Below are 13,533 nucleotides of genomic sequence, written 5' to 3' on the forward strand. Positions count from 1 at the left end.
ATTTAGGCCTTCCACCATGCTAAATCTGAAGTATTCCGATACATTAAAAGACAGTTCACCTCCCCCCAATATACAATTGGCGAAAGAATTCTAAGACATAGTTCTATTTGGTTGAGAACAAAAGCCAAACACAATCTGTACTATAATATATTTCGAGGCTTTGATACAGTTGATAACATTAAGGAATGATTAAAATGGCAGCTACAACTGGTTTGGAAGATGCACATCGGTATGACACTTCGCCCCAAGCTATGTAGCCCCCTTTGAGTTATGTTGTGTTTGATTTTAACAATCTGAAATACTCAGTAGTACAGACTTCATAGAATCATAGAATGCTTTGGGTTGGAAGGGACCGCTAGAGGTCACCCAGTCCAACCCCCCCGGCAGGGAGCAGGGACACCACTAACTAGATGAGGTTGCTCAGAGCCCCATCCAACCTGGCCTTGAATGTTTCCAGGGATAGGACCTCCACTACCTCTCTGGGCAACCCGTTTCAGTGTTTCACCACCCTCATTGTAAAGAATTTCTTCCTTAGAGCTAGTCTAAACCTACCCTGCTTCAGTTTAAAACCATTACCCCTTCTCCTGTCACAGGTAGCCCTGCTAAAAAGATTTTCCCCATCTTTCCTATAGGCCCCCTTTAAGCACTGAAAGGCTGCAATCAGGTCTCCCCGCAGCGTTCTCTTCTCCAGGCTGAAGAGTCCCAACTCTCTCAGCTCATAGGAGAGGTGCTCCAGCCCTCAGATCATTTCAGTATCCTTGTGTTAAGGCAATGTGCTTGCACTCCAAGTTATGGCAACACTACAGCACAGTAGCTCTTTGAAGATACTGTACTGCATAAGAGATGACCACTGTTGCGATTTGTGCATTACCTGGAGGTGGATAGCACTGTAACAGCCTCAGAAGTTTCACAGATAACCAAGGAGCAGGAACAAAGTAGTACGTATAGTCCTGAAGATCCGTTGATGCAGAAGTTACAATCTGTAAAATAAGCAAACAGCATGTCAGCTACTGGACTTAAGCGATGCACAATCATGAGAAGGACCCAAAGAACAGTGTAGGTCACCTTTGACAGAGGCTTACAAAACTATGTCACTAGCAATGTTTAATTCAGTAAATTAATTAGGCGCAAGTTGTCATGAGTATACCATCAGGTTCCCTAGTAATAGAAATTCAGATTTAAAGACATAGTAGTCTAGGAAGTCTCTTCCTGAAAGCATACTTGCTTTTCTTAAGAATGAAGATGACCATCTTGCAACACTAAAATGTTTAACTTGAAGCTTGATTTTCTTTGGTTCAGCAATTCATAGATACAGCCAACAGAAAGCTTAAATATAGCATTATAGTTGACTTGCTGACAGGTGAACTTGAAATTCAAGCACAAGGTGCTATGACAGATTGAACTAAAGCAGAAGGACAAACTAACACCTTCAGTAATATTCATAGTCCAGAGTAAAGAACAGACAGCTTTCACAGAAGAAGTTTATATGCACAGCAAAATGTGATAAGGATTAGATTAGGTTTCAGAAGGAGTGCCCCTCTTCATGGATTTCTTTTTCCCCTTTGATTCTAGGGTAAGCATGAGTTTGGCACTAGCTTTGCTCAAAGAAATGTATTTAATCTTGCTGCTCTGTTACAGAACAGCTATGTGCTTCCCTGAGCACTCCCTTCCTTTTAAGTATTAAACAAAATCTCATATTTGAAAAGAAATCACTTGTAGTTCAAAGAAATTTTGGGTACAACACCGCATAAATCTGGGTCTAAAATACATTTGTGAATTAGTATCCTCCCATGTCTTGCATACCTTCCGAAAGACAAAAATCAAACAGTAACCTAAGTTTTCCAGCATGAAGATGCTAACTTACAGAAATGTCTCTCCCCTCCTTCCTGCCCCCCCTGCCCCTGCTTAACCCCCTACATCCGTTTACAGAATATCAAATGCTCATGAGTATTAACCTAGCACCAGCTCAAAAGAGAGAATAGGAAGATGACTCATCTTGTTAGAAGCTTAGATAAAGTTAAAATTATGGGCTGTATTTTTGAGGGTTCTGTGCAGAAGTTTGCAGAATCGGTCTTTGATCCAACTACTCTTTGGTGTTCTAGTAATATGAGGATTAAAAACTCAACTGCATCATAAAGATCCTTTCAAATACAAGTAGCAGGCAGTAGGCAGACACCTGCTTGCTACATAGTCTGGTAGCATAGCAAGGACGACATCAAGAAAGTTTGGGCAAGCTAGTAGAGTTTTCTGCCCGGGTAAGCAACAAGTGTTAAAAGAGATTAGTTGAACCAGCTGTCTGAAGTGAAACTGAATCATCTTCACTTTTAATGGCAAACTAAACTAATCTGACCTAGAAAGCTGAATAAATAAGCAACAGTAAGCTAACCTGACCCAGAAAGCCGAGTAAATTAAGCAACAGTGAAGAATTATCAGGGTTATCATTGGACTCACTCTGCTTAATCTAGACACTGCCAAGGAGACTGAAGTTTTAAACTCTTCTGGGTTCTTCTGTGCCAAAGTTGTGATCAGACTTGTAGCTGCAGTAACCACACCCTAGAAAAAAAACCAAAACAATACATTAAATTTTGTAGTAGTTTAAGATGCTGCCCATGAACACCTCAAGCGTTTAACACTTCGAGTATTTTTTTACTGTACGACAAGACTAAGTTTATCCCCTTGACAAAGCCCCACATTAAAAAGCCCTTTATTTGGCTAGCAGGTAGACTGATCGCACATCTTTGAAATCCAACAGCATTTTCAACAACATGATACTGCCATGCCTGCAGAGCATTTAATGCCATTTTTCTATTAGCTTTGTCTCATGTTGGGATAGTACATCTAAAATAACAGGGAGCTGTATTGAAATAAAGCCTGGATGCAAACTGTCTTACTACACAAGAGAAGCATGAGTAGAAGAAATAGGATGCAGCAGATCACCCAAGAAAGAATTCTGACAACCCAACATAAAGAGAGGGCTTTGCATAACACAAGCATTTTATATTACTGCAAACTAACCCACTCTTATTACTGCTAGAAGCACAGGTCTTAATAGCCTTACTTTCATAAAGTAACTAGACAGGGGGAAAATGCTTATCCAGAGCAACAGGCTTTTCTGAACCAGCAAGGTAAGAATGACAACATGGACACCACAGGACAAGGAAGTCCAAGTACTGAGAAATCAGGGCTTGCATTTTTAGCATAGGTCTAATCTTAAAAGGCCTAGGAAAATTAGTATTATACCTATGCAATATGACTTCGGATTACAAGGCACAAGATTAATTTATTTACAGCCAGAGCAAAAGAAGAACTTGTGCATACCATTCTTGTATCTCGAAGAAAAAGGTAAATAAGGCTTTATTAAAAATATATACAGCAACTAAAAAAGGATATCTTCCATTTCTTTCCCCAAGCCTGAAGAAAACAGCAACCCACTTGCTTGAAAGACTTGAAAAGAAATAAATGAACAGCGTATTCAACAGCAGAAGTTAGATCATTCTCTATACAGAGTAGGCCCAAGAAGCATAATGAAGCTGATTTACCAAGTGCTGGTCATTGAGGAGATGCACCACTCTAGATGTCCAGTCTCCCATGGGGACAAGGTCAGGAGAAGTTCTATATAAACGCAGCAAGCATAAGGCAGCACTCTGCTTCACACTATCCATAGTATCCCTGCAAGACATAAATATGGATTTTAAATACAGTGATGAAGTCACAGTGGTTAAGTCACAGCAATACTTGGAGGCCAGCATTATGCTAGTCTTTGCACTGACTCAGCATCCCTAGCTAGGTAGCATTTTTTCAACAGCAGAAGTTCACTAAATTCTTCCTATGTTACAGTATTTGTCCTTAATTTTGTCCAGTAAGTTTACGTAGTCAAGTTTTCAATCCTTACATATATCTAGTAGCCTCTATAATGGTTCTTCGCAACTTAAGAGTGACATTTCACAACTTTTTATCAGAATTAAAGTTCCTCATTAGATGAGCACAAGCTCATCTAATCACGAGAACAAGCTTCTTCCAAACTGACTCAAGTCAAACAATTAAGGTACACTATATTACGCACGCAACCAAAGCTGGACATCCTGATAGGTCCTGCATATCAGATACAAATCATGATCTATTGAACAGCTTCAGTACCTACAGCTAGCATGCAAGTCTGCTTGCTATCACCAAGCATTTAACCTACAAATATCTATTCACCTTGCCATCCGTGCTGCTGGCACAGAAATGGACTATTTTAAGAGCAACATGTTACTATTCTAGTTCAGTGAACTCCCTTTCACAAAGCAGTCAACTGACCATTTTGTATGTTGCACAAACAACAGCTAAAAAAATGTACAGAGCATCAGCACTGAAAGTTTTAAGAGGCAGTTTATACCGTACAATTTTGGTTAAACATTCAGAAATCTCCACATCCCCAGTCAAAGTTCAGTCCACCTATTCTTTACGAATTTACCAGTTTCCATGAGATCAAACTGTACCTCAGTTAAAAAAAAAACCAAAACAACAAAACCACCACAATAAAAATAACCCCAAAAACCCCAAACGAAAACCAAACCTACTCCTCCCCTCCAATTTATATTCAAGCCAAGGGAGCTATGCTAAAGTTGCAAATGTAACTGACAGTGCTCATTCTGCATAGGTCACTTGGATATGACATGTACACATACACATTTTATATATATTCTCTTAGAAATGCAGAAGGAATAAGGCCCTGAAGACTGATTTCAGAACACAAACGCAGCTCGAAGTTCAAACAAGTCTGAACTGAAGGTGCTGTGCTCTGCTGTGATTGATGACCCCAAGGGAAATCTTTCAAACGTTTTAAGGTTATCTTATTAAAATCCATGACTCATCATCACAGTGCTGTCTCCACTATGCTACATGGAGAATAGCACCTGGCAAAGGCAGTGCAGGACAGGACAGCAACAAGCCTGACAGGGCCCCAAAATGTGCCATCTCTAAACATGTGTGCTTACATAGGCAATTCCATCTCTGAGAAAGGTGGAATTACAGGATAGATTCTCCCTCATTTCCTCCACCAGACCAGACCCATACTGAGCATCAGGTGCTAGCTACTTATTCTTCTCTTTCTGGCCCATACTACATTTCAGCTCTGCAAAATAGTAACAGTATTCAAGGGTGGCATTATAGAGACACTATTTCAAGAGTTCAGAAGTATTTCCTAAGACTTCTGCCACAACTAGGTATCACGTTATATCCTTCCTCTTGTCACCAACTCAGTGCACATAATAGACAGTCAGAATGTGTTGCATAAGTAAGCACATTTCCAATATTTGCAAGCTCCAGTGCTCAACATTTAGAGTATTAATACAGTTCTTACACAACGTTACTTTTTGTACTAGGGTAAGACATTAGTTTGTGATAAAACAAGATAATACATGCATATTCCAAAACATTTCATATCCATAAGAGAGTTTAAATGCACTGCTTGCACTTGGACATTTTAAGTTTCAAAATAAATTAGCCCTGCAATCACAAGTTTCATTTTAGATTTACTTAACTACAGCTGCAGACATTTGCCAGGTCTGTGTAGAGACTTCTAGCAATACAGAGGGAAAGTTAGAAAGTTGTTGGTGGTGACTATTTGCCACGTATTGCTGTTTACATGGCTATAAGAGGAAGGAAGAAAGCTCACACAAAAGAATTATTCTCACACTCCTTATGAAGTCTGGACCATTTAAAGAAGAGGTTCAGTTGTAACAAAATTTCTAGTATAAACATCTACTTAGGTTCATTTTTTCTTCTGTTCATCAAGAGAGAGAAGGAAAGTAAAACATACACATTTCAGGGGTGTTCACTGCCTTCTATTTATACAGAACAAAAACTCAATCACAACAAAGCTGTAAAAGCCTACTCAAGATACTGACAAAGTCTTAATTTCCATATTGAATTTGTACACTTATACAAGCAACTCCATGCTCAGGTACATTAAAGTATCTGCAGTTACTGGAAATTGTCATTATTTGCACTGCAAGCCCAGGGCTGTATAGCCCTAAGCAGGGATTAAGCTTCTGCAATGGAACCAAGTTGCTGAAAAGGTTTGTTGGTGTTGTGTTCAAAGAAGACGTATCATACCTACCCAGCTACAAGTATTTTTGGAATTTCTCCAGCAAATGCTTCCGCCATCTCCCGGCTACCCACATTAGCAATACAATGCAGAGCAAGCCCCATGAAGGTGGGGTTGCGGCTGGCCAGATCATTCTTGATCGCATTGTTTATCAAGCGAATCAGCTCACTGTTAGAGTTCACTAGTACGGAGATGAAGAGATATCCCTGTGATTCAGAAAAAGGAAAATGAAAATTTATTTTAGCCGACTTAAATTACACTTTCTCTTAATGCCACAAGTAATTCTTTGAGACATACAGTTCTCCTCCGACACCAAACATACAGGCAGAAATAGGTATTTAGATAGCAGAGCAAAGGCTAGGAAGATTAAGTGAAGTAAATAAAAATGAGTAAGTTTAGTGTTACTTTAATTTCTCAGTTTAAGTGTTTCATCAAACTATTTCAGCATATACTCAGAAGATAATTTTAGATAAATGGGAGCAAATCAAGAATTTGGCTCATTAATTCAGACACTAGTAAGTTACACATACCCAATAAACACAACCTTACCTAGGAAGATTTAAAGAGATATTCTGAAAATTAAAAGGTTACATATTGTTTAATGAAAGACTCAAGGCAGTTTCTTAACAAGAGCAATAATTTTAAGCAGTGTGCATGTTTTAGCTTTTACAATTAGTACAAGATTCCCTGTGCCCAAAGGTGTTTAAATTTCAGAATCACTGCTAGATCCAAAATAAGGCAGGGGGGTTAGGGGGAAGAATGAAACAGTCCTTCACAGACTATACAGCTGAAGCAGGATATTGGACAGAACAGCTTATCTTTTATAGAAACAGCATTACTCACAATTTGTTTCTCTGTATATCTATTGGAACTGAGCAAGTTTACAGCTTCCATGTGACCAAAGTCAATGTCATGCCCCAGGAGAAAGATGAAAAGCAGTTTGCAGACATATTTCTTCTTACTGTAACCATCCAGAGCCTTGTCACCTAGAAAGTGAGGGAACAAGGAACAATTAATCCTATGTTGTTCCTAGATCTGGTTCCCCCTGCCCTCAGTTCCACTGAGCTACCTCATCATGTCTTACAGTAACAAGACTACAGTTATACCTAGCAACTAAGACTAACAGTTGATTCACTATGCTACACCCTGCAGAAGATGGACAAACTGAGGGTTCAGCTATTGCAGTACTTGAATTTCACAAACTTTAAATGTATTATTTCAGCTTTTATTCACTCTATAATGAGCAAAATGCTAAGTATATCCATTTATCTCCGACTTAAGTCCTTACATCATTTTTTGCTTAACGCATGAAAGGTATCACAAACCATCACCAACAGATGTCAGACAATCAAACAACTCCTGGATTTTAAACCAGTTATTCCCAGTCATAGAACACAGGTAGCTTGCAGTTTTTCCTAACAGTCCAAGACAGAAAAATGCACAACTCTGAAAAAGCTGAGCTGTCACTGAGTCAGCAAGACATTCACATGATGCTATTTTAAATATTTATCCAAATTTGAAATTTATAAGTAAAAAAAAAAAAAAAGACACCAAAACCTGAAGATTTTTGGGCTAATTCCATTTACCATTATCTATATCCTAAGGGACAGTCATGAAATAATGCTACCATCTAGTCCCTGAATTATCCTGCTACGTCCTTCAAGTATTTTCTTGCTAAGAGGCAGTACATACGTGCTTATTCAATTTTGATTTTCCTGTTTCTGTTAAAAGTAGCTGTATGTCTTCCGCACACATTCTAATTGTTAAACCAATTATCAAACCTTTATCACAGTAAGAGATCTTAACACACCTCCTGAAGCATACCACAGTAGAGAACTCAGTAGCAACAAAAGAAAAACAGCAATTCTTTTTAGAAAGAGAGAATGATAGAGGTATATCCCAAAAGCTTGAAAAAACACATGAAATTAGATTATCATGAGAGCTTTAAAGTGTTTCAGTTTTAGATGGTTTTGCCTTATGTTGCAGTATTACTGTATTTTAGAAGCTTGTAAAAGCTACATGGAACAGTAGAGCTGCTTACAGCTCATCAGACAGACCACTTCTTTTCCTGAAGAAAAAGGGCTACATATGAACATACACTTTTTGAAGAACATTCTCTCCCTACCCCAAGTCAGGAGATAAAGGAGTATCCACTAAATCAGGCAAGCCTGAATGCTAGAGAGTTCAGTCAGGGTAGCAGAATTTTGATAGATGCTGCTGCCTGAAAGGCTATATAAGCTCCTTAGCCTCTCCATTCTGGGCCCAGAATAACCAGTCTGTCAGATAAGTGTGTATTCCTTAGTGATGGGCAAGTTCGGCCAGAACAGCACTGCTTAAATAAGATATCCCTAACTTACTACCCTTACCAAAAAAGCTCCAAGCTGCATTCTTTTTGAAACTTTAGATTTACATAATGGCAGCTAAATCTATACTGTTAAGATTCTTTATTACGTAAGTTTCTCCTCCTTCCTTCTCATCCACTGGTACAGAAGCAGGTTAGATTTCCATGCCACATGCATCTACAGCTCCCACAGGTTTCACAGAACATTCACTGACTGTATAAAAACAAGAGAAACCTTACCACTATAAACTAAACTTACAGTTTGTGAAGGAATGAACACTACCATCAATGTGTGAAGCCATGTAATGTTAGTGAACCAAGAGAAAGCATACTGGCACACAGAAGTGGACAATAATAAAAGGTTATCTCTACGGACGGCAACTATGCATTCTGCAGGGTTGCTTTCTATTTGACTCCAGAAACTTCTCTTATTTAGTTTTATTCCAATTGAGAAAGGAAATTTAAGCACACAACTGCCATTTTAATATAGACAACAATACCCTTCAAATCTGAGCCTTTAAACACATTGATTTTTATTTTTTTTTGAACTGGCACAAACAGCCTATCAGTTGCCAACAAAAGGAAGCTTTACCTTAAAGCTATGTTTATCCTGTGCAAAGAAAAGTTGCCATCAGGTCTGTACTACAGAAGCCAACACATGTCACATTTTACTTAGACACATGAAGCAGTGTTACTGAAGCTCCTCATGACAGTGAAATCCTGCTACGCTGGATCCTGTCAAGATCCTCTGACAACAGCTAGCTCTGCAGAAAGCTGCCCAAAGACATGTTTTCTTTAAGTCACATTTAAATTTTGCTGCCATAACTTTACTAGATGTCTGAATTAACATTAGAAGAACCAGAGCAAAAGGGGGGGGCAGGGAGAGTGGAGGGTTGGAGGTTGGGTTGTTCTTTTTTCCCCTTCTTCGGAAGCAATATGGCCAGAGGGAAAAGTAGATATTCAGAAGCAATATGGCCAGAGGGAAAAGTAGATATTCAGCCATGTCTGTCTATCTGCTGTGGCCTTCAAACTATGGCTTGAGCAGCAAAGGAATAGAGTCTTCTATATTTATAACAGGGGAATTAAATATCTCCTGTTATACTATTTTCCCGATAAAATGGTACTCAAGAGCAAACGCTTCATCCCATCCCATCATGGTAGGGAGATGTGGATCAAAGATACCTTCCTCTCCTAAGGAAGGAAAGTATCTTTGCAAAAGATTTTTTTTCCTTGGGGGAAAAAAAAAAAAACACCGCCAAAAAAAACCAAACCAGGAAAAGGCAGAGTGACAGGTTGGAGTTGTTAAACACCTTTCAGCTGCTTAAGAGAAGTTTCTACAAACTCTTAGTATTTGATTCGCAATTGGTCTTCTGCAGGAGAACTGGAAGGAAAGTGTTTCAGTATCTGAAATGCTTCTTCTTAAGACAGAAAAAATAGTTCACTGACTGCTTTCAAAAGCTTTTGTCCCTTGTATGCAGAACTGAAGGCAATCTGAAGGTTCTCAGATTGCAGAAAGCTTATTAACTAAGCCAAGTAACAGTTACCTAGAACTCTTCTTTAAAGCCTTATTAGCTCCCAGCAATAATAGAACATCATTGTCTTTTTAAAAATGTTATTATTTAAGTAGCTGAGCAACTTGGGGAAAAAAAAAAAAAAAAAAAAAAAAAAGAGGAAATTTTAACAAACACCTGGGGAATATGTTGCACTTATTAATTTTACACAAAAAGCTAGAATTTCCATATTGAATTTGTACACTTATACAAGCAACTCCATGCTCAGGTACATTAAAGTATCTGCAGTTACTGGAAATTGTCATTATTTGCACTGCAAGCCCAGGGCTGTATAGCCCTAAGCAGGGATTAAGCTTCTGCAATGGAACCAAGTTGCTGAAAAGGTTTGTTGGTGTTGTGTTCAAAGAAGACGTATCATACCTACCCAGCTACAAGTATTTTTGGAATTTCTCCAGCAAATGCTTCCGCCATCTCCCGGCTACCCACATTAGCAATACAATGCAGAGCAAGCCCCATGAAGGTGGGGTTGCGGCTGGCCAGATCATTCTTGATCGCATTGTTTATCAAGCGAATCAGCTCACTGTTAGAGTTCACTAGTACGGAGATGAAGAGATATCCCTGTGATTCAGAAAAAGGAAAATGAAAATTTATTTTAGCCGACTTAAATTACACTTTCTCTTAATGCCACAAGTAATTCTTTGAGACATACAGTTCTCCTCCGACACCAAACATACAGGCAGAAATAGGTATTTAGATAGCAGAGCAAAGGCTAGGAAGATTAAGTGAAGTAAATAAAAATGAGTAAGTTTAGTGTTACTTTAATTTCTCAGTTTAAGTGTTTCATCAAACTATTTCAGCATATACTCAGAAGATAATTTTAGATAAATGGGAGCAAATCAAGAATTTGGCTCATTAATTCAGACACTAGTAAGTTACACATACCCAATAAACACAACCTTACCTAGGAAGATTTAAAGAGATATTCTGAAAATTAAAAGGTTACATATTGTTTAATGAAAGACTCAAGGCAGTTTCTTAACAAGAGCAATAATTTTAAGCAGTGTGCATGTTTTAGCTTTTACAATTAGTACAAGATTCCCTGTGCCCAAAGGTGTTTAAATTTCAGAATCACTGCTAGATCCAAAATAAGGCAGGGGGGTTAGGGGGAAGAATGAAACAGTCCTTCACAGACTATACAGCTGAAGCAGGATATTGGACAGAACAGCTTATCTTTTATAGAAACAGCATTACTCACAATTTGTTTCTCTGTATATCTATTGGAACTGAGCAAGTTTACAGCTTCCATGTGACCAAAGTCAATGTCATGCCCCAGGAGAAAGATGAAAAGCAGTTTGCAGACATATTTCTTCTTACTGTAACCATCCAGAGCCTTGTCACCTAGAAAGTGAGGGAACAAGGAACAATTAATCCTATGTTGTTCCTAGATCTGGTTCCCCCTGCCCTCAGTTCCACTGAGCTACCTCATCATGTCTTACAGTAACAAGACTACAGTTATACCTAGCAACTAAGACTAACAGTTGATTCACTATGCTACACCCTGCAGAAGATGGACAAACTGAGGGTTCAGCTATTGCAGTACTTGAATTTCACAAACTTTAAATGTATTATTTCAGCTTTTATTCACTCTATAATGAGCAAAATGCTAAGTATATCCATTTATCTCCGACTTAAGTCCTTACATCATTTTTTGCTTAACGCATGAAAGGTATCACAAACCATCACCAACAGATGTCAGACAATCAAACAACTCCTGGATTTTAAACCAGTTATTCCCAGTCATAGAACACAGGTAGCTTGCAGTTTTTCCTAACAGTCCAAGACAGAAAAATGCACAACTCTGAAAAAGCTGAGCTGTCACTGAGTCAGCAAGACATTCACATGATGCTATTTTAAATATTTATCCAAATTTGAAATTTATAAGTAAAAAAAAAAAAAAAGACACCAAAACCTGAAGATTTTTGGGCTAATTCCATTTACCATTATCTATATCCTAAGGGACAGTCATGAAATAATGCTACCATCTAGTCCCTGAATTATCCTGCTACGTCCTTCAAGTATTTTCTTGCTAAGAGGCAGTACATACGTGCTTATTCAATTTTGATTTTCCTGTTTCTGTTAAAAGTAGCTGTATGTCTTCCGCACACATTCTAATTGTTAAACCAATTATCAAACCTTTATCACAGTAAGAGATCTTAACACACCTCCTGAAGCATACCACAGTAGAGAACTCAGTAGCAACAAAAGAAAAACAGCAATTCTTTTTAGAAAGAGAGAATGATAGAGGTATATCCCAAAAGCTTGAAAAAACACATGAAATTAGATTATCATGAGAGCTTTAAAGTGTTTCAGTTTTAGATGGTTTTGCCTTATGTTGCAGTATTACTGTATTTTAGAAGCTTGTAAAAGCTACATGGAACAGTAGAGCTGCTTACAGCTCATCAGACAGACCACTTCTTTTCCTGAAGAAAAAGGGCTACATATGAACATACACTTTTTGAAGAACATTCTCTCCCTACCCCAAGTCAGGAGATAAAGGAGTATCCACTAAATCAGGCAAGCCTGAATGCTAGAGAGTTCAGTCAGGGTAGCAGAATTTTGATAGATGCTGCTGCCTGAAAGGCTATATAAGCTCCTTAGCCTCTCCATTCTGGGCCCAGAATAACCAGTCTGTCAGATAAGTGTGTATTCCTTAGTGATGGGCAAGTTCGGCCAGAACAGCACTGCTTAAATAAGATATCCCTAACTTACTACCCTTACCAAAAAAGCTCCAAGCTGCATTCTTTTTGAAACTTTAGATTTACATAATGGCAGCTAAATCTATACTGTTAAGATTCTTTATTACGTAAGTTTCTCCTCCTTCCTTCTCATCCACTGGTACAGAAGCAGGTTAGATTTCCATGCCACATGCATCTACAGCTCCCACAGGTTTCACAGAACATTCACTGACTGTATAAAAACAAGAGAAACCTTACCACTATAAACTAAACTTACAGTTTGTGAAGGAATGAACACTACCATCAATGTGTGAAGCCATGTAATGTTAGTGAACCAAGAGAAAGCATACTGGCACACAGAAGTGGACAATAATAAAAGGTTATCTCTACGGACGGCAACTATGCATTCTGCAGGGTTGCTTTCTATTTGACTCCAGAAACTTCTCTTATTTAGTTTTATTCCAATTGAGAAAGGAAATTTAAGCACACAACTGCCATTTTAATATAGACAACAATACCCTTCAAATCTGAGCCTTTAAACACATTGATTTTTATTTTTTTTTGAACTGGCACAAACAGCCTATCAGTTGCCAACAAAAGGAAGCTTTACCTTAAAGCTATGTTTATCCTGTGCAAAGAAAAGTTGCCATCAGGTCTGTACTACAGAAGCCAACACATGTCACATTTTACTTAGACACATGAAGCAGTGTTACTGAAGCTCCTCATGACAGTGAAATCCTGCTACGCTGGATCCTGTCAAGATCCTCTGACAACAGCTAGCTCTGCAGAAAGCTGCCCAAAGACATGTTTTCTTTAAGTCACATTTACAGTTTGCTGCCATAAGGCTGTTTTCCT

General features: G+C 38.4%; 1 protein-coding gene across 4 annotated transcripts in view; it reads right to left on the minus strand.

The window, feature by feature from the left end:
• The window catches only part of AP2A2 (adaptor related protein complex 2 subunit alpha 2), a 48,679-nt gene that overhangs the window by 15,721 nt on the left and 19,425 nt on the right, over positions 1–13,533 (minus strand). For 2 of the 4 annotated variants that reach the window (XM_035895123.1, XM_035895127.1), the window contains exons 3-7: positions 11,199–11,341; positions 10,368–10,561; positions 3,540–3,669; positions 2,452–2,553; positions 872–980 (exon numbers count right to left, since the gene is read on the minus strand). In XM_035895123.1, coding sequence (XP_035751016.1) covers positions 872–980; positions 2,452–2,553; positions 3,540–3,669; positions 10,368–10,561; positions 11,199–11,341 — 678 coding nt within the window. Of the gene's footprint in view, positions 1–871; positions 981–2,451; positions 2,554–3,539; positions 3,670–6,103; positions 6,298–6,934; positions 7,101–10,367; positions 10,562–11,198; positions 11,342–13,533 lie in introns of those variants that run through there. The other 2 variants (XM_035895121.1, XM_035895117.1) reach the window with 1 other exon arrangement.

The sequence above is a fragment of the Egretta garzetta genome, unplaced genomic scaffold (assembly GCF_000687185.1).
Source record: "Egretta garzetta isolate BGI_Z169 unplaced genomic scaffold, ASM68718v1 scaffold650, whole genome shotgun sequence".
NCBI lineage: Eukaryota > Metazoa > Chordata > Aves > Pelecaniformes > Ardeidae > Egretta > Egretta garzetta.